This window comes from Protomyctophum bolini, assembly GCF_963924005.1.
Source record: "Protomyctophum bolini genome assembly, chromosome: 18".
Taxonomy (NCBI): domain Eukaryota; kingdom Metazoa; phylum Chordata; class Actinopteri; order Myctophiformes; family Myctophidae; genus Protomyctophum; species Protomyctophum bolini.
In genome coordinates, this window is record NC_137879.1 from 29,521,808 (window position 1) to 29,543,465 (window position 21,658).

Below are 21,658 nucleotides of genomic sequence, written 5' to 3' on the forward strand. Positions count from 1 at the left end.
TTAGGCAGCCTACCTAAATTAAATTTCAAGAGCGCTTTGCTGATTGTCAGAAGGAAGGGATTGCAGAAATAACAGAGAGCCAGAGAGAAAGAGAAGAGAGTGAATAGAACGACGGAGGTACACTCCCATTGTGTGTGCATGCGTGCTTGTGTGTGTACTTGTATGTGTGCATGTGTGCGTTTTGGTACGTCCCTTATTTCACCCGGATCAGAGCAATACAGTTAAAATGATTATTGTGGAGAATGAGAATATGTATATGATCGTTATTCTAATGTTAACAGGTGGCGGAACCTGTGTCATGGTTCAGTGTTGCACACACAGCAGAATAAAATAAACACTGTTGGGCAGATATAATGCCAGGTGCAGCAGGCAACAATGTAAAATGTTTCTTAATGTTTCAACAGCAATAAGGAAATATGTGACACGACTTGTACCACAGGGAAAACCTGTACCACACATTTATCAGACACTATTATAGAGAGTGATAGCGTCTGTAGATGCCAACGCCAAATGACTCAATGCACACAGATTAGAACTCTTCCTACTTCCGGGTCGCTTCCCTACTTCTTTCACAGGTGTTACCGATGATACTATCATACTAATTAAGACTCTGTTCCATTTAGTGTGCAGTGCTTTTCAATTTAATTTCAAGGACCCCCATAACTCTGAGAGTGTACAAATGTGTACACTCTCACAGTTACAGACCCATATGGGGCCATTTGGAACCCACTCAAGGACACTTTGAGACCCACTGGTGTGGCAAAGTGTTTCCAGTGAGCCAACATGCACAATAGCATCTCTGTTTGACCAGAATGGAACAGAGCCAGAGTATTATCGGTAACACCTATGAAGGAAGTAGGGAAGGGACCCAAGTTCTTCCCAAAATAGCGTGTGTGCATAGAGACCATTGTGTGGCACTCCATTACATTTAAACTTTTGTTCTGCGAGTGGTGGTGTGACAGAGCAGACTGTCAGACTCGAGTAATTTATGATGATGTTCAACGACATACGTTCATTGTATTCATGATCAACAATACACATTTATGGTATTTATGCTGTGACATATGAATCTAAAATGCTTGTGTTTATCTATGCAGATGCTGTTATTGGGGAAGCCGTCTTGATTGCCTGAAGAGCTGATGGATTTCATTATGGGGAGCATCTTGGGTGGATTGCTAGAGTAATGTGATTACTTGGCCAGGGGTGGGGTCAGGTCACCCGGGTCAGTAGTCTATGTAAAGGGAAAATGGTTCGGCAACTCTCTGTTAAGTGATGTTGTTTGAGTTGTTTTTTTCTTCAGTTTTCACCTATGTTATCCAGGCCTGGAACACTACATTTTTTCACCTACAAGTCTGCCTCCTGTCCAGTATGTCATTTTAAGGGGTTTTCTTACTGACGAACAGCCTATATACAATCCCACTTGGTAACAGAGGTGGTCATGGAACTTAAACGTTACCGAAGTAAACTGAATGTTTATGGGGTCATCAAAGGACAGCTTCTTCTGCAGAAGGTGAAGCTGCTGCACATACTGGCTGCTTGCTGCCTGCATTACATCCTCCAAGTGGTACATTCCTGGCTGTCTGCTATCAGTGACGATCACAGTTCGAAGCTCTGGCAGCCTAAAGGAAACAGTGTAAATAAGTTCAGTGCAAGTGAGGTACTAAGCAAAGTCATGTGCTGTCAAGACTTGTTTTATCGCTCTGTAAAATACTCTCTCCTTTATGCCAGATTAGTGTTATTTAATTGCCACTGTATGGTGGCCGGTATGTACAGTATGTACCATGTAGGATAATTGTGTCAACTTAATACAAAATTACAAATGTTAAAATAACTTTTGGAAATATAAATGTGTTTCTTTTGGCCTTTTATGCTTCATTTAGACAGAGTCAAACTCGGATCCTCACAACTCTTAAAAAGCATAAAGAATAATTACAGTCAGCAACCGGCTAGGACCACCCGACACCCCTTTCAAACTGTTTTAACGTATAATGTTGGTAAGTGAGGCCCACAATATGATTATGGTGAACTAAAAATAAACCACTTGGGACTATACTACTGTACCTGGCGCTCTTGATTGCTCCTGGGCTGGAAGTCTCAATCTCTGGGCATATATGTCGCAGCATGTCACAGTATTTTTGGGTCTTAAATTGTGTTGGGCACACTATTGCGTTACATCCCACCTGCAAGAAAAGGAACAAAGTCCACAGTTACTTAAAATAAATGAATTAAAAAAATGATTATTTATAAGCTCACATCGCGTCATTTTGTTTTTCTCTATTTTTGAACATTTTCATCTACAGTATAATGACATGCCCATAATAAGAACACCAGGTTGAAAGTGGTTAACCCATTCTGACCTGAGATCAGATTCATACGAGGTTTCCACTGGACACACACTGGTCTGATGAACCCATTCTGACCTGAGATCAGATTCTAAAAATGTCAGTCGTTCTTCGAATTTTTCAAAAATAGCAGACCTACAAGCTCGTATCGCGCCACTCGGTGGCGCGATATGAGCTTGTAGATCTGCTATTTTTCAATAGGTAAAGCATAACATGATGCTAACACCAAAATGGGTGCCCGGTCAGAATGGGTTAAATGACATAGTGATCAAATGACAATGATCAGACTGGTCTGACCATTTAGGTCACATTAAACCAACTCACCTTTCGCAATGCGAACTCCACCTCCTGCAACTGGTAAGCTGGATTCACAGAAACCTATTTAGTGGACGTGGTAAAGCAATGAAATAAGAGGTTTGTGGTCAAGCCTGTAGTATCTCACATGCCCCCATATCGCAAAAACATACTTTAGGTGTATTTCTTTTTTTTATGCTGTGTTCCCTATGTAATGTCATGTAAATGTATTCCACTGTTTGACTGTCTGTTTCCTGTGAGGACTGCGGATGAAAATTAGCAACTGTGCTATATCCGGTGTATTTACGTATATAATATATATATGTATGCACACAGAGGGGCCTGGAATCACCCCACCCCGTACTAGTTCTACTACTCAACAAAAAGACAGAACACACACACACACACACACACACACACACACACACACACACACACACACACACACACACACACACACACACACTAAATACTGGCATGTTTTCCCCTGACTTGCACTCTTCATTTCTTCCTCATTTCTTGCACAAGGGCAATATTCCACACCCATTATGCTACAAGACACCAGCAGTTTAAAATGTGATTCAAGGTTACAGTGCTAGATGATGTAATAACTGCACTTACCAGAATAATGCCAGCTTTGGCTGTGGCAAACTGGAACAGGATCCATTCATATTTATTGGGTCCCCACATGCCTAATCTGTCCCCTCTCTTCAGCCCGATCCCCAACAGGCCTGCAGCAGCCTGGTCCACCTAGATGAACATCTCTTAATTTAACATGGTTGCGTTACAGGATGATTATTACAGCAATACAATGCTCTATACATCACAATGTACTTTTAATGTTTGCTTTTGGAATCTGCAAACACAAGTTCAAAGAATGTACACCTCAACAAGGTCGACCGATTTATAATATCACTCTTTTAACAACAACTGTATTATGAAGTTACAGTCTCCATGTCATTCACAGGTTACATATGAGTTACCAAAACATACCGTAAATAAACCATTATTTTAACCTATCTGTGAATGGTAGAGTATCCCCTGACCTCTGCCCCCTGCTTTCTCTGTAATATATCTATATTTATGCTTCTACTTTATTACATTGTTTTATTTTGTAGTATGTTTTGTATTGTATTGTTTTATATGCATTACTGATGAATTGCGTACAAATCACCACAATAACACATAACCTTTGACTGTACTACCTGTAAAGTTAACAAACCGATCGCCCAGGACGAAGTTCAGTTTATTTTAAAGTTCGGCAAGGAGATAATGTGCTCAAGGTTGAGTTTTGCAAATCATTCCATGATCATGGGCACATCTTGTCCACCTCAGTTCTGAGTTCTGACCATAGGCACCTGTTATCATTCAGAGCCTGTTGTCAAAGGTGTCCTTGAGCAAGACACTGAATCCCCAACTAGTTCCTGTGCACTCACTTGGAGCAGCGCACTGAACTGCACTGCACTACTCCTCAGACAAAACGAATAACCAAAGGCGATCGAGCCTTTGCAGGTTTTGCCACTAGGCTATGGAATGAGCTCAATTTTCAAAGGACTGTTGAAAACTCACCTTTTTAAACAGGCCTTTCTATAGGCGGCCTGGTTGATTGCTTTATTTTTACTCTACTTTTGCTATTTTGTCTTACTTTATTAGTGATTTAGTTCTTGACTTGTTTTATTGACTATTGACTTGTTTTAATTTTAATGTTGTTAAAGCACTTTGTGACAGTAATTGTCTGTGAAAGGTGCTCTATAAATAAACTTTACTTACTTACTTACAGTACATAGGATGGTTGAAATAATAGAGAAGGAATTTACCCTCGAGGATCACTGCATCTCGTGAAGGTTTTATCTGATGCACTTTAAACTGCCTGCTGTCACACTCAGGTTGCACTGGGGTAATTATCATATCATCACATGACATGACATGACATTCACTTTTAACCTAGTTTCCAGTATGTGCCAAGAAAGGAAAAAGACTATACAATCATCATTGTCCACCTCCACTGTCCGTCCATTATATTGATAAGCCCGAAGGAAGGAGTGAATTATTAAATGTATTCAAATTATTGAGCAAACTTTAACATTATTATTTTTATTTATTTATTTTTCAAATGACAATGTAAATGGTCAGTAAACAATTTGCTAAATGAATGAGTGCAACATGTGAAGTCAGGGGCTGTTTGGTTAGGTGGGATAGGGGTGCAGGATTGGAATGTTCCCTCGAGGCCTGGCTGGACACTGTTGTTTAACACATGTACGTACATGTGTAAAATGTGGTGGACACAGTTGTTTAAAACAAGGGGAAATCATTATACATGTGGAGAAGGTGGTGGTGGGGATAAATTCATAATGAATAAACTACTAAATATTGCAAAGAAAAAATGGATATAGGCAATGTCTCAGCAATAGTTTACATTTCTAAAGCTGCAACCTAACAAACATTTTGTGGCAATGTTACTAAGGCAATGGGAGCTGTATTCTATGGTGCTGGCGAAACTTTTGAGTTGCACCCTTACCAACTCGCCGCAGCAAAAAGTGGAGAGAACTGGTTCTGTGGACAGCTCGCTGGTCAGCTCACCCGTGGGGTGAGTTGGTAAGGACAGCTCATCGAGACATGGACAGCTCACCTTATGATTTACCGACCACATATGAGAGTATAAATGACTATAAGACATTGTAAAATAAGCTGTGATTGCCTCTTTCTGTATAATGTTGTTCAGAAGACTTGTATTAACTCATTATTGTTATGGAGGGGAGAACAAAGTGACTGGTTCTAATTGCCCTCAATGAAATGTGTGGATACCCAACAATGTCTCACATGCTGCTAATGTCTTGATGGAATTATTAGCCATCATCAGAATGGACGCAGCGTGCAATTTACGTGAAATCTTTCACAGACTTTCCTACTAGGCTGAGGAATATATCCCACCCTTTTCACATTGGCCTGTTATAGCGCCACCAACAGGTGGATTTTTGCAACCCCATTTTTGGAACAAAATGCCTCAAATCATCCACTTGCCATCGAAGGCATAAGAAGAAATGGCACCCTTTTCACATTGGCCTATTATAGTGCCACCAGGAGGCCACAACCTGACCTGGTGGAGATGTAGTGCGTGCATGTGCACATCTTGTTACTGGGGCAGACCAGGGTTTCACTGAATGCTCCTTTATATATTAACACGATGGTGCCGTGAAGATATTGCCAGATAACATTATGCGATGTAGCCTACAAGACCATATGAGACGCATTGTCAGCCTGAGCTCTGACACAATGTACCGGGCGGTGAGACGAAGCACAGTCTCTCTCTCTCTCTCAAAGAGCAGCCTTGATACAATATAATCAGTGTGTTGCGTGCCCTGGCCCTGCTGCCTATTTTCACAACCAATCGGACTTTTCATAAAGTACAAAACGAGGTGATCACGGTGAATGGACCCGGATATGAAAAGAACCACTGAAAGCTTGCTTAAAAACACAGCATCTGTGTAGATATCTTTTGTGTGAGGTTATATGCAATATTGCCAATATTATATTGGTATCTCTTCTTACTTGGTCAGACAATTCATCACAAAGTTGTTCAATATCTTTCCGTTCATAAGATTGAAGGAGCATTCAATCTTCATGCCTCAGATGCCTCAGATGCCTCAGATGCCTCAAATGACAGTTAATCTAGTGTTAGGAATGGATCTCCCCCTCTTTGCGGTAGTGCTTTCATAATGAGAAGTACTAGACAACGGTGATCACCTCACTTTGCTCCGACATTCGCTCCGATATTCGTCCCGAAAAACGTGTGTGCAAACTTTTTTTCTGAATAGCGTAGGCCTATATACTGTACATTAGGATTTTTATTTAATAATTTAATTTTATATGTTCATATTTCGTTCAAATAAAACATTTTAAACAATAAAATATCACTATTCGATTGAAAATATGAAGTATCTACATATTTAGCTTTTCTTTTTTTTTCGACAGGAATTCCTGGGTAGCCCGGGAAAAGGTCGGCACATTCCCGGGATTTCAAATGAGCCAAATTCGGGAAGAATATGAAACCCTAGTCTCAACTACAGCAAGTGGGCGTAAAAGCACCACAGAGAGAACATTGACCAGCTGTGCTTACACAGCAGCTGGTAAAAAATTGCAACATACAGAGCTGTGTAACATTAACACTGGGAGAAAAACTAGAAATAGTACACTACAACCATCTATGACAAAACTTGTTCACTCCCACTCTGGCACACCAGTGTCTCCTTCCTTATGAGCCTTCACATGTGCTCTGATTACCCAGACAGGGGGGAGAACACTCAATTCTTTCTGTGACCTTTCACATTACAACAAGTCTTAAGTGAATACATGGAATACATGAATATAAAATCGTTGGGAATATCATTGGAACAATCTTCACTCTAGTACCTGTAATATTTAATTTAAGTGCTAGTACTAGTCACGCCCACTCACAAACCATTTAGGCAAGTGCTGGACCAAAGGAAGACAATCAGAAAATATAAATAGACGGTCTGCATACTTTACCTCCCTTAAGTGCAATGTAATAATACGTCTAATAGCAGTGACATTTTGAGCCCATGCACTTCTTCAAACTGAGCTTGGGCTCGAAGCGGCCGATCTTGAGTACAAAATGACCCCAATCGAAACAAGCCTTTCTTGGATAAATCCTTTTTGCAGACCTTGTAGTGTACTGTACTTCCCTGTGCTTGTCCATGCAAACTGTTAATAAAGTATTCAATCAATCAATAAATGCTATGATTGGAGGGACTAATAAATTGCACTTAAGGGAACAACAGTCTTTTTCTCTTTTAAAAATCGTAAGCTGTGCTACTCACGTCCTGCTGAAACTGTGAGAAGGTTTTTCGGACTCCATCCTGTAGAAAGGCCATGGCTTCTCTGTCAGGAAAACGCTCAACAGTGGACAGCAGCATCTCTCCTATTGTGCTGTGAAGCAAAGACTTGGAGGACGTGCCATGGGCGTAGCTGGTGGTCAGAGTTGGTATGACAGGTGGACTGTCCACATGAATGGCACTGAAAGGAACCAGGGAGATGGGAGAGAGGTCATTAGCAATGAAATCCAAGTAAAACCTGGAAGCAATGCTGTTGGTATTAGAACGCATCGGCAAAACAAAGGAAACACAGCTACCTATTTTCCTTTTATGGACGCGAGTCAACAGTCTGTCTCGAGTCAGACTGTTGACTCGCATTAAATTCAAGTTTTGCCGATGGGTTCTCAGATTGGTCTCGAGAGACTAGTCTTACAGTGACATGCATTTGTGCACTAATTTAAGCAATGTGAGAGTTCCAAGTGCAACCATTGCACCTTAGTGTGTGTGCAAACAAACTTCCTAACACAAACATTATATGCCATTGACAATGAATGGACAATTTTGAGTGTCAGTGAACCAAAGGGTTGGTGGTTCAGGTCAAGGACTGGTAGGAGGAGCGGTGCCAGTTAACCTCCACTACTGAGATGCCCTTGAGCAAAGCACTGAACCCTGAAACAAGTCCTGGGTGCCATTACGTGCAACTGTTCCATATTTGCCTGTCTATTGTCCCAATGTGTGCAGGCCCTGTTTTCACTCTGAACTGAATGATAACAGAATCTACCTGGGGTAATTAATAAAGGATAAATTACTACTATTATTATGCCCCCAAGTAGCCTACTTGGGGGCATAATGACTTGATCAAGTCATTCCATTTACATTGCTATGCGGCACAAATGTTGAGCGAAGCCCGGCCAATCAGATAAGCCAATCAGGGACTTGCAGATAGTACTGGCCTAACCGCGCAAACCAGTCCATGAAGCCGAACAGTTTGGGTTGGCCAATTAGAGAAGATGATGCATACAATCTCCAGAAGAAACAAGAGAATCATGAGAATGATTCCCCCCCAACACAATCAGTTTTGTCAGCTTCTTTTAGAACCGAATCCAATTGTTTTGAATAAGAAGGAAAAGAAGAAGAGTCCCCAATCAGCCAAAAAAAAGGCTATAAAATAAAGCAAACTGTATAGCAAACTCATTGAGTTGCAATGAGTTGCATTGGTGTGGTCTACCTTAAAAACAGTTTTGTCCCAACCTGACGCTTTGGTGTGGTTTCAATTTCTGCAAGAATATATTGGACTAGGGCAGGCCCATACATTATTGGCAACAAGGATTTCCACGTCACATTCCCTCCATTGCTCCATGCCAGAACATTGTCAACACATGGCTGATGCCTGGCAGGCTGGCACACACAGAGAAAGATGCTGGGAGTTATACAGTTCAATAAAACAGGGTATCAAATAAAAGTAAAACCATGTTTCCACTTTTGAACAAACTGCGCTGCGCAAGCCACCTGGAATTATTCAAACAATGGCCATCAATGTCGGCGAAAGGAGGTCACAACAAATGGACAGAGATTTAATTGTTTTACTATACTATGCCATGAAGTATGTATAGCTGCTAGATGTTTTTCCACTCTTTCTTTGCATTTGGGCTGTAGGCTATACGTGCCGTGTAACTGCCGTTATAATGAGTAGCCTAATTAGTGAGTATTGGTTTAAGGCCAGACATTACATATTATATAATATCTAGGTCAAACATAACAAAGGCTCTATCATTTCATCCTTCATCTGGTTTTGTAAAACACCTAGAAAAGCCAGGCCACATCTATGCAAAAGTAAGAACGAAGGAGGGTTTGGACTTCCTCAATTCACGTTATACTATATGGCGGCTCACTTAAACTTTATTTATCCATCTATGGTATGACTGCTATCCTGGATGTAACCTGGAAAATGTGCCTGCGTGGCTTAGTATCGAGCATTCATCCTGTTCTGGGTCGTGTCTTCCTGCATTACTTAATAGCCCTATTAAGATCAAGAAAAGTGCTTATGGACATAACCCCATAATTCAAAATTCTCTGAAAATATGGTCTCAGATCTTAGCATTGACAAAGGCTCCAAAAATATATTTGGATTCTCCTATATGTTCCAATCCGGCTTTTCATGTCATGGAAGGGGAAAGGTATTGTGAACCTACGAAATGTATACTTTAATCAAGGTCGTGGTAAAGGTTATCTTGCCTCTTTTCAACAGTTACGAGAATCCTTCCAGCTCCCATCATCGCATTTCTTCCGTTACTTGCAATTGAGACATTTTCTTAGAACGCATGTCCCACAATATGAACAACAACCCAGTCATCCAGTCTTGGACAGTTTCTTCAACAATGAGCCCTTTGAAAAAGGTGCAGTCTCTCAATTCTATGACACCTTACTGGCCGTGGTTAACCCATCCTCAAGCTTGTTTAAGGACAATTGGCAAAGAGAATTGGGCATAGAGATTTCAGATGGAGTATGGGAGGATTGTATCACCAACATTCACCATAGCTCTATCAATGTTAGGCACTCTCTGATTCAATTTAAGATTGTTCATAGGCTGCACTATTCCCCAACTAAATTAAACAAAATCTTTAAAGATTCTTCTCCCATGTGTGGAAAGTGTTTAACGGAACAAGGGACTTTGTCTCATCAGTTCCTTCAATGTCATAAATTGCAACGTTTCTGGAATTAAAAATTTGATTTCTTGGCTAAAGCTTATAAAAGAGACTTCCCCCCGGCACCTCTAGTTGCACTCTTCGGTGTGGTGGAACCAGATCAAGTCCAAAACAAATACGAAGCACAGGCCATCTCGCTCGCTACACTGCTAGCTAGAAAGTTAATACTACAAGCCTGGAAATCGGATAAACCTCCGACAGTTGACATGTGGCTAAGGGAGCTGGGAGGAGTGCTGCATATGGAGAAAATTAGATTTACCTTGTCGAAAAGGGAACACCTTTATCTAAAAACCTGGTCGCCCATTATTGAGATGCTTGTTGGACTGAAGTGGTGGAATTCAATGTCGTTCTGCCCCGTAATGTCATCTGATTAATGTACCTATGAATGTTTGATATGTGTATATATATGTATGTTTGTATTGTCTATGAGGGTACACATGTATGCATATGTCTTATTTTTCATATCAGAAATGTTTTTTAGAATTGATAGTGATGTTGTTTCTGTCCTCGGAGTGTCGTGTAGTCATCAGCCTTGTCAGTTATTATTTTATTGTTTTTGTCTTTTTCTTTGAGTTATGTTTTGTCTCCTTTTATTGTAAGTCTCTTGTTTGTATGTTTTTTGTCCGATCTGTAATTTTCTGGTTAATCACTACTGAAATGCTTTTATGCCAAAAATCATAATAAACAGATGTTAAAAAAAAACAAAAACATAACAAAGGCTATAAAATAAAGCAAACTGTATAGCAAACTCATTGAGTTGCAATGAGTTGCATTGGTGTGGTCTACCTTAAAAACAGTTTTGTCCCAACCTGACGCTTTGGTGTGGTTTCAATTTCTGCAAGAATATATTGGACTAGGGCAGGCCCATACATTATTGGCAACAAGGATTTCCACGTCACATTCCCTCCATTGCTCCATGCCAGAACATTGTCAACACATGGCTGATGCCTGGCAGGCTGGCCCACACGGTGAATTGATTCACTCATATCGTTTATATAACCATGGTTATTGCATAACCTTCAGTTATACAGTTCAATAAAACAGGGCATCAAATAAAAGTAAAAGCATGTTTCCACTTTTGAACAAACTGCGCTGCGCAAGCCACCGGGAATTATTCAAACAATGGCCATCAATGTCGGCGAAAGGAGGTCACAACAAATGGACAGAGATTTAATTGTTTTACTATATGCCATGAAATATACAGGGCTGCTATGTTTTTCCACTCTTTCTTTGCATTTGGGCTGTAGGCTATATACGTGCCGTGTAACTGCCGTTATAATGAGTAGCCTAATTAGTGAGTATTGGTTTAATACCAGACATTACATATTATATAATATCTAGGTCAAACATAACAAATCAAATGTCATGTCTGGTATGCGTCATTTGATGATGTGAATGTTGACAGTGAAAGTTGTCATGTGGCGTCTTGCATTTTGTAATTTAATGCGTCCTGGTTTTGTTATAGGCTACAATGGAAAACATCAGAATATTTATTTGCTAGTAAACAAATTGTAAAGATAACCGAAAGTACAGTGTGGGTTTTAAATGCCTTTAGTTATTTGGCTTCCTTTCCTCGCGAAAGTTCCTACGCCACTACATTATCTGTTCTGAATATCATGAATGAATCAGTGGACAACTGATTCAGTGGACAACTGATACAGCTAAATAAGTTAAACAACAACAATAATCGATCATGCAACTCACCAACTTCCTTGGCTAAGTAAGCCGGGATGTTTCAATGGTCGGTGCAGCAGAGCTTGTGCTCTCCTGGAAAAAATATTATTTGTTCGCAGAGATTGCGAGCGAAATGCAATTCTCGAAATCATTGTTTTAATTTTAGCCAAGTGCCCACTGCAACCGCGAGCGTCTGGGAATGCAAGTTGTAGCAGAAGCAGAACTTAAGAACCGAGGGAGGAGGAGGCGGCTTTCAAGTGTTATTAAATTACTTTGGCTCACTTTTCAGTACAGAGCAGTTTCCTGTAGATGGCGACGCTACGCCTCTCTTGAACTCGAATCCATTCCTCAGACTAGAATTTCGCCCCCCTTCGGGGGGCTCAATCCTAGTGTCGTTGCAGCGCAATATGGGAAGAAGGAAATTGCGGGAATTGACAGACTCCACTTCATGTTTCAGCTGTGGTTTTAAACTCAGTAGTGTGCCCTGCACACAGCGCACACTCGCAATTGCAGCTGGAGGACGACGCGACACACACACACACACACACACACACACACACAGAGCGATGTGTGGATAAATCACTGAGATTTGGGAAATGTGTTCAGAAGTACAACGATTAAGCACGCACAGGCAAATGTCAGAAGCATCTGTTTCGGTTTCCAAACAGGAAGTTGTAAATGTGCTTATTAGACGGAGGCAGCGTGATGCTGGCATCTATTGTGATGCCAGCATCACCACATTTCACATAGAAATATAAGCACCCATTTACTCGCTTAGCGGAGACTGTGGGGTGGTAGAGGACATCTCCCCGGACGCGTGGGTATGTCCAGATAGTTGCCTCGCGGAGGCCTCTTTGTCCAGTGTCCATTCTGGGTCTGGAAACGGCACTTTTTTGAGTGTTGACCCCAATAGAAGGTCTGCTGGTCTGAATTTTACACCTCTCCCGCTTAGCGGAGACTGTGGGGTGGTAGAGGACATCTCCCCGGACGCGTGGGTATGTCCAGATAGTTGCCTCGCGGAGCCGTCTTTTGTCCAGTGTCCAGTCTGGGTCCGGAAACGGTAATTTATTTTGCATTGACCCCAGTAGAAGCTCTGCTGCTCTGAATTTTACACCTCTCTCGCTTAGCGGAGACTGTGGGGTGGTAGAGGACATCTCCCCGGACGCGTGGGTATGTCCAGATAGTTGCCTCGCGGAGGCCTCTTTGTCCAGTGTCCATTCTGGGTCTGGAAACGGCACTTTTTTGAGTGTTGACCCCAATAGAAGGTCTGCTGCTCTGAATTTTACACCTCTCCCGCTTAGCGGAGACTGTGGGGTGGTAGAGGACATCTCCCCGGACGCGTGGGTATGTCCAGATAGTTGCCTCGCGGAGGCCTCTTTGTCCAGTGTCCATTCTGGGTCCGGAAACGGTACATTTTTTTGCATTGACCCCAGTAGAAGCTCTGCTGCTGTGAATTTTACACCTCTCCCGCTTAGCGGAGACTGTGGGGTGGTAGAGGACATCTTCCCAAACGCGTGGGTATGTCCAGATAGTTGCCTGGCGGAGCCGTCTTTTGTCCAGTGTCCACTTTATAAAGTCCATGCACTCCAGTGAATAGCATTTATCCATTTAGATAACTGTTTGATGTTATTTAATTACTTATTTTTACACAGAAACATAATGTGTGTCTTTACAATAACTGTAATGTAATAATAATACTAATAATGTAATGTAAAAATTATTTAATTAACGAATTAAATAATCTTATTTTATTCTGAAAGCAACCGGATGTGTTAAATCTGCTAGCTGTCAGACCGGAAGTTCTAAATTTGCTCATAAGACGGAGCCTTAGACGGAGCCAACTCGCAGGCAGTGCGAGAGGCTGGTTACAGGATTCTATAGGTCAGCCGTTTTGGTGTGACACACACGGCTTCCACATTTAGCTTCATACTGGGTGAAAGTGTCCTTCCAAAAATTATTATTTCGCTCGAAATTCTTATTCACAATGACATCGAGTTGAGGTGTTTGTGTTTTAGGGTAATTGTTGCATAAGCGCTATTTCGCACTATTTCTCCCTCCCCTCCCCTGTGTCTGAAGCAGCTAGCATGGAAGCTATATGGATTATGGAAGCTTTCCCTCCGATTGCACACAACCATGCCGTTATCCACGCGTCCATCCGATTGCTTTTAATGTAAATGTCCCATCCACTGAGCAATAGCGATATAAGCGCCTTATTCATTCATTCGATTCATTTGGGTGTGGGGCTGTGCAGTGCTGTGGGCAGCCTTTCTGACGGAGGCTCGGAGCTGCTGCTGCTGACGCTGTTCGAGTCGCATGGAGCAGTATAGAGTAGGCGTGGCGCAGCATTAGAAGGGCGCAGCAAATGCACGACATTGAGGGGTAGAAACCATCCCGGTCGCGTGGTTCATCTAACGCGTGTGTCACTGTGAAGGACTGGCCCCAATAAGTGAACGTAGTTGGCGTAGTAGACGCCAACATGACGATTCTGACGTAGGCTGGTGATGTTGAGCAACAATGGCGTGGTTGACAAAAGTAATATTTATTCAGTAATTAAGACATTTCTTTCAATGAAATGTAGCCTATATGTATTCTGGGAGTGTGCCGAATTTATTTTGCATATAGAGATGTGTGGTGAAAGTGTGGTTGGGTCGGAGAAAGCTGTTGGATAAACGGCCATGTGCTTATGTACCCCTGTCTATTAGGGTAGCAGGATTATTATGATTATTATTATTAGTATTGTTATTGTGATTATTACATGGATTATTGTTGTGATGTGAGATTGTGGCTGACTCACTATCTAGAAAATAAAAACATGGCACTTCATTTAAAATAGGTTACAGACCCCTGTTATATGCGCTTGTTTTGGGATTATTTATAAAGACCTATTTACTTGTTTCTATGAGACATGGCAACGCCAACAGCGCAGCGAAAGGCATCCACGTCTTTCTCTTGTGAAATGCTGAGATTAGAAACGACCATAATTATGTCATTTCTCAACCTTTCCTTGGGAAGTGTGTGTAGCAAAAGTAGTCGGCATTGTCATGGTTGAAAGTATTCATGCAACACTGACGCTGTAAGCTGTGTGATGCTAACGCGCTAACACCGTTAGCATGGTCTGTGTTGGTCAAAGGAAAAAGGATAGATATGAAACTACTGGCCAAAGTGTCATACAAAACACAACACCTAAAATCGGAATGTGATGGTGACCTATTGAGCACAAACAGACAATCATGATTTGCTTGCTGGACCTATAATTAATTTATGTGCATTACATTTCCACCTCGCACATATAAATCAAAAGCAAGATGGATGCTAACGCGCTAACACCGTTAGCATGTTCTGTGTTGGTCGGAAAAAGGATAGATATGAAACTACTGGCCCAAATAAATGTCATAGAAAACACAACACCTAAAATCGGAATGTGATGGTGACCTATTGAGCACAAACAGACAATCATGATTTGCTTGCTGGACCTATAATTAATTTATGTGCATTACATTTCAACCTCGCACATATAAATCAAGCCACAGTGCAGTCAGAGAGTAGTTCACAGGTCACACACAGGAGCAGTGAAAGGGGGAGGGGCCTTCGGATGGCAGTGTAGAGTAGGCACGACATTGAGGGGTAGAAACCATCCCGGTCGCGTGGTTGATCTAACGCGTGTGTCACTGTGAAGGACTGGCCCCATTAAGTGAACGTAGTTGGCGTAGTAGACGCCAACATGACGATTCTGACGTAGGCTGTTGAGGTTGAGCAAGAATAGCGTGTTTCAGAAAAGTAATATTTAAACAGTAAAGAAGACATTTTTGGCGAATGCAATGTAGTCTATGTCTTTTGTGGGAGTGTGCAGGTTTTATTTAGCATAGAGAGATGTGTGGTGGAAGTGTGGCTTGGTCGGAGATAGAGCACGAATGAACGGCCAGGTGCTCATGTACCCCTGTCTATTAGGGTAGCAGGATGGAAGAATGGATGTAGGCTCAAGAGAAAGCTGTATGCCTGCATGTATTCACCCTTGTGTCTTTGCTACAGGTATGTTAAACTCGTTCAAAATGTACAAGTGAATTGTATGTATTGTATTTGTGTTAATCGGTTACTTGGTTACATAATTGTTATTGTTAGTGACTGTATTTTATGTTCTTGTTTGGTACTACAACATTGTATCTATTTATACAAGTGAGAAGTGGTACCCATACTCATTCTTTGTGCTCTATCTCCGACCGAACCACACTTTTACCACACATCTCTATATGCAAAATAAATTCGCCACGCTCCCCGAACTGACATAGGCTATTTTTTAGCCGTTCAAGTGTCTCATTTGCTCTGAAAATATTACTTTTATGAAACACGCTGTTATTGCTCAACGTCAACAGCCTACGTCACAATCGTCATGTTGGCGTCTACCAAAATCGTCATGTTGGCGTCTACTACGCCAACTACGTTCACTTAATGGGGCCAGTCTTTCACAGTGACACACATGTTACATGAACCACGCGCCCGGGATGGTTTCTACCCCTCAATGTCGTATTTGCTGCGCCCTACGCTGTTGCCACAACACAAGGAATTTAACCACGCTACTTGCATACACTGCAACTCGCTTACAATTCGCAAACCTGGCAACACTGCCCTCTCTTACCAGCCCCGCCCCCACACTAGCTTGACAATGTCATCTCGCGCAGCACAGAATCTGATCTCGCGCAGGACATTGATGAGAGACAGAAGGAACAGGAGAGATTATACGATCGCTATTTCGCTTATTCCATCTAAATCTCTTTATTTACAAAAAAAATGACTCGACGATTCCCTTAGTTACATCAACATTGTTCTTTGTCAATAATCGGATTGGGCCAAAATATCACCCTTACACCGATCACTTTGCCTATTTTCGCCACACAGCCAATTTACTTCCGCGAGCGGCCGGGCCATTCCGCCCATGCGAATGCATGGAGAAAAAAAAGAGACGAAAATCCAACTGTATCGGAGCAGTGCCACACACACACACACACTCAGTCACACACACACACACACACACACACACACACACACACACACACACACAGAGAGGAGTTGACAAGTGAGAGAACGAGACGGCTGTTGCGTTTCACCATGGCCAGTGCTGTTGTAGACAGCGACGACGATGATACACGGAAATAAGTGTGGAAAAGAAAACGAGTGCCGTGCCCGTATCCCAAAGGCAACACGTCAAATATGGGCCAGCATCTTAGCAGACATCACAAAGAAATCGATCTGTCCAACGACGATGGTACAAACTACAAAGACAACAACACAGCCAACTATATTCTTATAGAGAAAAGCTCTCAGCTAATTCGCCCCGTGCAAAACAATTAACGCACGGAGTTGCGGTCTGCATAGCTGCAGACATGCGACCACTATCAGTGGTGGCAAACGCTGGCTTTCAATATTTAATGACAGTTGCAGAACAGCAGAACCACGTTACAAAATGCCATGCAGGTCACACATGTTTTCACTCCTAAAATGTATAAAACTAATAATACATGTGAAACGTTGCCCGTTAAAATCGTTTTGTGTAAAAGATCGTCAAATATATGGCCGTTAGTACTGTTAATTCAACATCCGGTGAGGGGAGGATACGGATTGTGTATGGAAATCAGCGCATACAGTGGGTGGGCTTTAGACCGGATGTAAGCCACATCCACTAAATGTACACTAAATAGAAATAGTATAAAATACTGCATAAAATGGTGTAGCCTACTGCAGCTATTTATAACCAGGTAGTGTATAAGTCAAATTACACACTTAAATTAGTATTTAATACTTGAACTAACAACAGATGGGTCTATATACTATTTGTCTTTTCTTCTTTTTTCTTTCATTTACTTACTTAGAGCTTAACAAGAATGTTACAAGTCATCTCATCTTAAAGAAACATTTAATAAATGTTAGGGCATAAAACCCAAAGTTGTTAAACCTTTTCTTATTCTCATTCTGATTTGTTATTTATAGAAAATAAATGTGACTTATTGGGAAACAAGTGTTTTTCTTTACAAACCAAGATATTGGCCTAAATTATAATGAATATAGCCCTCAATGCTGAAAAAGAAGGTTTTAAAAAAATAGATTGAAAAAATTTAATCAAACATCGAAGCAAATCGTGAGCTTCAAATCGAACATTGAATTGAATCGTGGACTAGGCGAATCGTGATAGCGAATCGAACATCGAATCGAATCGTGAGCTGCAAATCCAAAATTGAATTGAATCGTGGACTAGGCGAATCGTGACAGCCCTAATGTATACATACGCCTGCACGCACACACACGCACATGCACGCCTGTAAGGCCCCCCCCCCACACACACACACACCAACATGCGATTCATTAAATAACTATTTCTCCGCACGCGCGCACACAACATTATTCACGTGAAGCCTACAGGGAATTACAGACGGAATGTATATACACACACACACACACACACACAGTCCCGGCTCACATGCTTAGAATTTATAGATGCGCAATTTTGGGATTATTTTTGTACATTGAAAAAATATTGGGGGTCCTTTGCTCTTGCCATGACAATGTTTGAGAACCACTGCTCTAAAACAATATTAGACAAAGTTTGAGACACAAACACATTGCTCTCTCTCTCTCTCTCTTCTCCTTTTGTATAAATTAAATAGGCTTATTCATGATTCTGCTTATAGAGAAGTAGCCTATGTTAGTTTGTTTTATGGACTTGAGAGCTACTTTCAAAACGACCAGCTCAACATACCCACCAAATAAAACTATCATCCCATTGCTGCAAATAGTGACAAAATGTAATTGAGGGGCCTTTCATATAGGCTACATATAAGACAAACGCACATGGAATGGGAAATAGAGGGGGGACAATGCAAATCGTAGGCTTTTATTTTTGTTGGTATTTGACTTTGCTACTGATGATTGTAAGCAACAACAAGTATTGCATTGTGTGTTTGAGCTGACAGGCCCTTTTTGATGTCAATCACTCAAGTCATTTCAGTTCATCTAAAGCGGAAGATGCAAAAATCTTTTTTTTTATTAAAATTATATATATTTTTACTGCCATGTCATGTGGTCTACCTGCAAAGCCTTTGTAGATCGTGATCTACCATTTGGGCACCACTTAACGTCAGATCAGGGGTTTTTGTCGGCCAGCGCCAACAATGCTCCCCGAAAGCATAATCGCAGCAAATACCGGGCAGTGTGTATGAGCCTTAACATGTTGACTACACTACACTACACATAATAACTAATAACCCGTTTTCAGCTTAAAGCAATTATATTTCATTGAAGCAACTCCTTAGCATTGTTTTCATACCATGGATGTGATAAGAAAATATCAAACATAAGTGAAATATTAAATAGTATCGGGTGTACCAGTTTGGCCTCAATGGGGCAATACATTGATTAAACAAACGTTTGATTGATTGAGTTGTACAATGTTATACAACCCTAAACTACTTTTCGAATACACTACACAATACAATACAATTTCAGAACATATAATATTGGCCAATATGTCAAATATGTAAATATTACATATCCCATTGAATGGAAGCGGACCATTTGTAACACATGTTACAAATGACCCGCTTTTGCAAGTTTTCTTTGCAGTTGCTTACAGACCAGAATGAACGTGAATTCCGTCTAAACACCATGCAAACTAATGAAGAACATAAGCATGAACACATCCATGTGGATTTTTATTCACCAACACCAAAGACAAAAATTGTAGCACACATATACTCCAGGTGTAAAATTATACGCATTTTGAAGGTAAACACTTCAAACTTCCTGGGCACGTAGAGTACGTTGCTGTACACATACTGACGCCATGGCGTCATGGTGGCGTTGACCAATCAAGATATAACGTCCATGTTACAACCGTGAAGCGTTACAACCTTGGCGGCTCTCCCCTACATTTGTTACTAACATTAGGTTGTGGCGAAGTAGAAACGTGGCCAGCAGATACTGTGTTTTGGACAAACAGACTAGGTATTGGTGTTGATTTGGGTCAACTGGACAAACAGCGTGGTGTTGTTTTGTGTCTGTGTTTGTGTTGGAGCGCCTCAGTGTGGCCGTACAGGTCATGTGCAACCTCTTCCACAGAGAGATGGAGACACTAAATCTCAGCTGGACAAACATGTTTGCATGCATGCATCGCTGCCTTGCATGCTGTGTGCTACTGTTGAGTCTGTCACTTACTTTGACTGATTTATGGCATTGTCTTTCTGTTCAAATCCAACTATGTTAATTTAAGAAATCTGGGCATATAGGTCATTGTTTCTTCACTGTGCACACGTGTAGCCTATTGTATGTCAGACTGTATGTCTGTCCCACAGTCACAATCCTTTAGTAATTAGGCTGTGGAAATATTCACGACAAAACAATGGTACATTTCCAATAACCCATCCGTTACTACATGTGGAGTCAACTCCCGCCATTTCTTTCTTCCCATAGTGCGTGGCGAAGTAGCTCTGGGATGAGTGCGCGCGAAGCGCGCACGAAATTCTAGTGTGTATATAAACACTGACATGTATAAACAAGTCAGTTCATGCTTGGACTGAGAGAGACATGCAGGCTCAAGAGAAAGCTGTATGCCTGCATGTATTCACCCTTGTGGTGTGCCCTGTCATTCCTATTACACCTGTGTCGGTGATTATTATTAAGTCATTTATTATAATCAAACACTCAATCAAAACTAATCAAACTAATGACTTATTAGTATCTATGAACTATGAAATCACACCGGTGTGAAGTGAGGGGCGCTAATATATTAAAGTGTATGTTGATTAGGTGATGTAATGGTGATATAAAACAAACGGTGTCAAAACAAACTCTAAAAAATATCTTTATTGTTAATGGCATTAAATGTTTGTGTTGGGGACAAGATGACGTAAACTTTCGCTATTTTCGTGCTCGGACAGACCCATGGGACCCAGGGACACACATACAGTAGCTATCTATAGGAGTGGTTGCACCACTCAATAGCTATAGGAGAGGTTGCACCACCCATACTCAACATTTCTATCATAAAACCTTGGTTTTAAAAAAACGGGTTCACAAAACCGGGTTCACAATGGGGCTCTATGGGCTGGGCTAAGTACACTATTTTCTAATAATGGTGACTCAACCAGTCAATCCTGTAGTCAGTGTATGGGGTGTACACTTTCCATACAACTGCGTACAAGTTCTTCACATCCGATTTTCCAGTAAATTACAACATTAACGTGTCACTCATCATACATCATTTTCACTGTTTCTCAACTTGTCTAACTTAAATTTCCTACATTACTAAATGCATGGTCAGGGACCACATACAATACCTCTGGATTATTTCATCGGTTTTCACCAGAAAAACTTTTTTAAATGAAAAATGTAAAAAATCATCAATGAGTTCAATGTAAATAAAAAAATTCTATTACCTCTAGTCCGGCAGCCCGACGCCAGGCCACCTCCTCGGGTCTCAACTCCCCAGCCGGCCTGCCCGACTGCTCTGGTTCCTAAATACGGGCTGGGAAAAGTTGGACATTGGCAGTGGAGAGAATTAAACAGGACGGGGGCAGGAAAGGAGTTCCCAACCTCCTGGGCTGGGACGGGACTTCCAGGTGCTCCGAGAGGCTGAGGTGCGGCCACTCGAGCCCGAAGGAGAGCCCTCTTCTCTGGACACCCGATGGGGAAGGTAGACCCCGATTTTCCTTGGTTCTCCCCCCTCTGAGGGGAGAATCCCTATGCACTTAGTTTCAATAGAACATATGTTTAGGCTTTTGGGGTGAAATTCATGGAGTGGGTGTTGTGAAACTTTCGCCAGTCA

The 21,658-nt window shown here is 41.5% G+C and overlaps 1 protein-coding gene across 2 annotated transcripts in view; it reads right to left on the reverse strand.

The window, feature by feature from the left end:
* Positions 1-21,394, reverse strand: part of acsf2 (acyl-CoA synthetase family member 2) — a 43,594-nt gene extending 22,200 nt beyond the window's left edge. The window contains exons 1-6 of one of the 2 annotated variants that reach the window (XM_080788628.1): positions 21,270-21,394; positions 7,475-7,670; positions 3,258-3,386; positions 2,667-2,720; positions 2,062-2,180; positions 1,457-1,619 (exon numbers count right to left, since the gene is read on the reverse strand). In XM_080788628.1, coding sequence (XP_080644754.1) covers positions 1,457-1,619; positions 2,062-2,180; positions 2,667-2,720; positions 3,258-3,386; positions 7,475-7,570 — 561 coding nt within the window. In that variant the 5' untranslated portion in view covers positions 7,571-7,670; positions 21,270-21,394. Of the gene's footprint in view, positions 1-1,456; positions 1,620-2,061; positions 2,181-2,666; positions 2,721-3,257; positions 3,387-7,474; positions 7,671-11,877; positions 12,071-21,269 lie in introns of those variants that run through there. The other variant, XM_080788627.1, reaches the window with a different exon arrangement.
* Between the last annotated feature and the right edge of the window lie 264 nt (positions 21,395-21,658).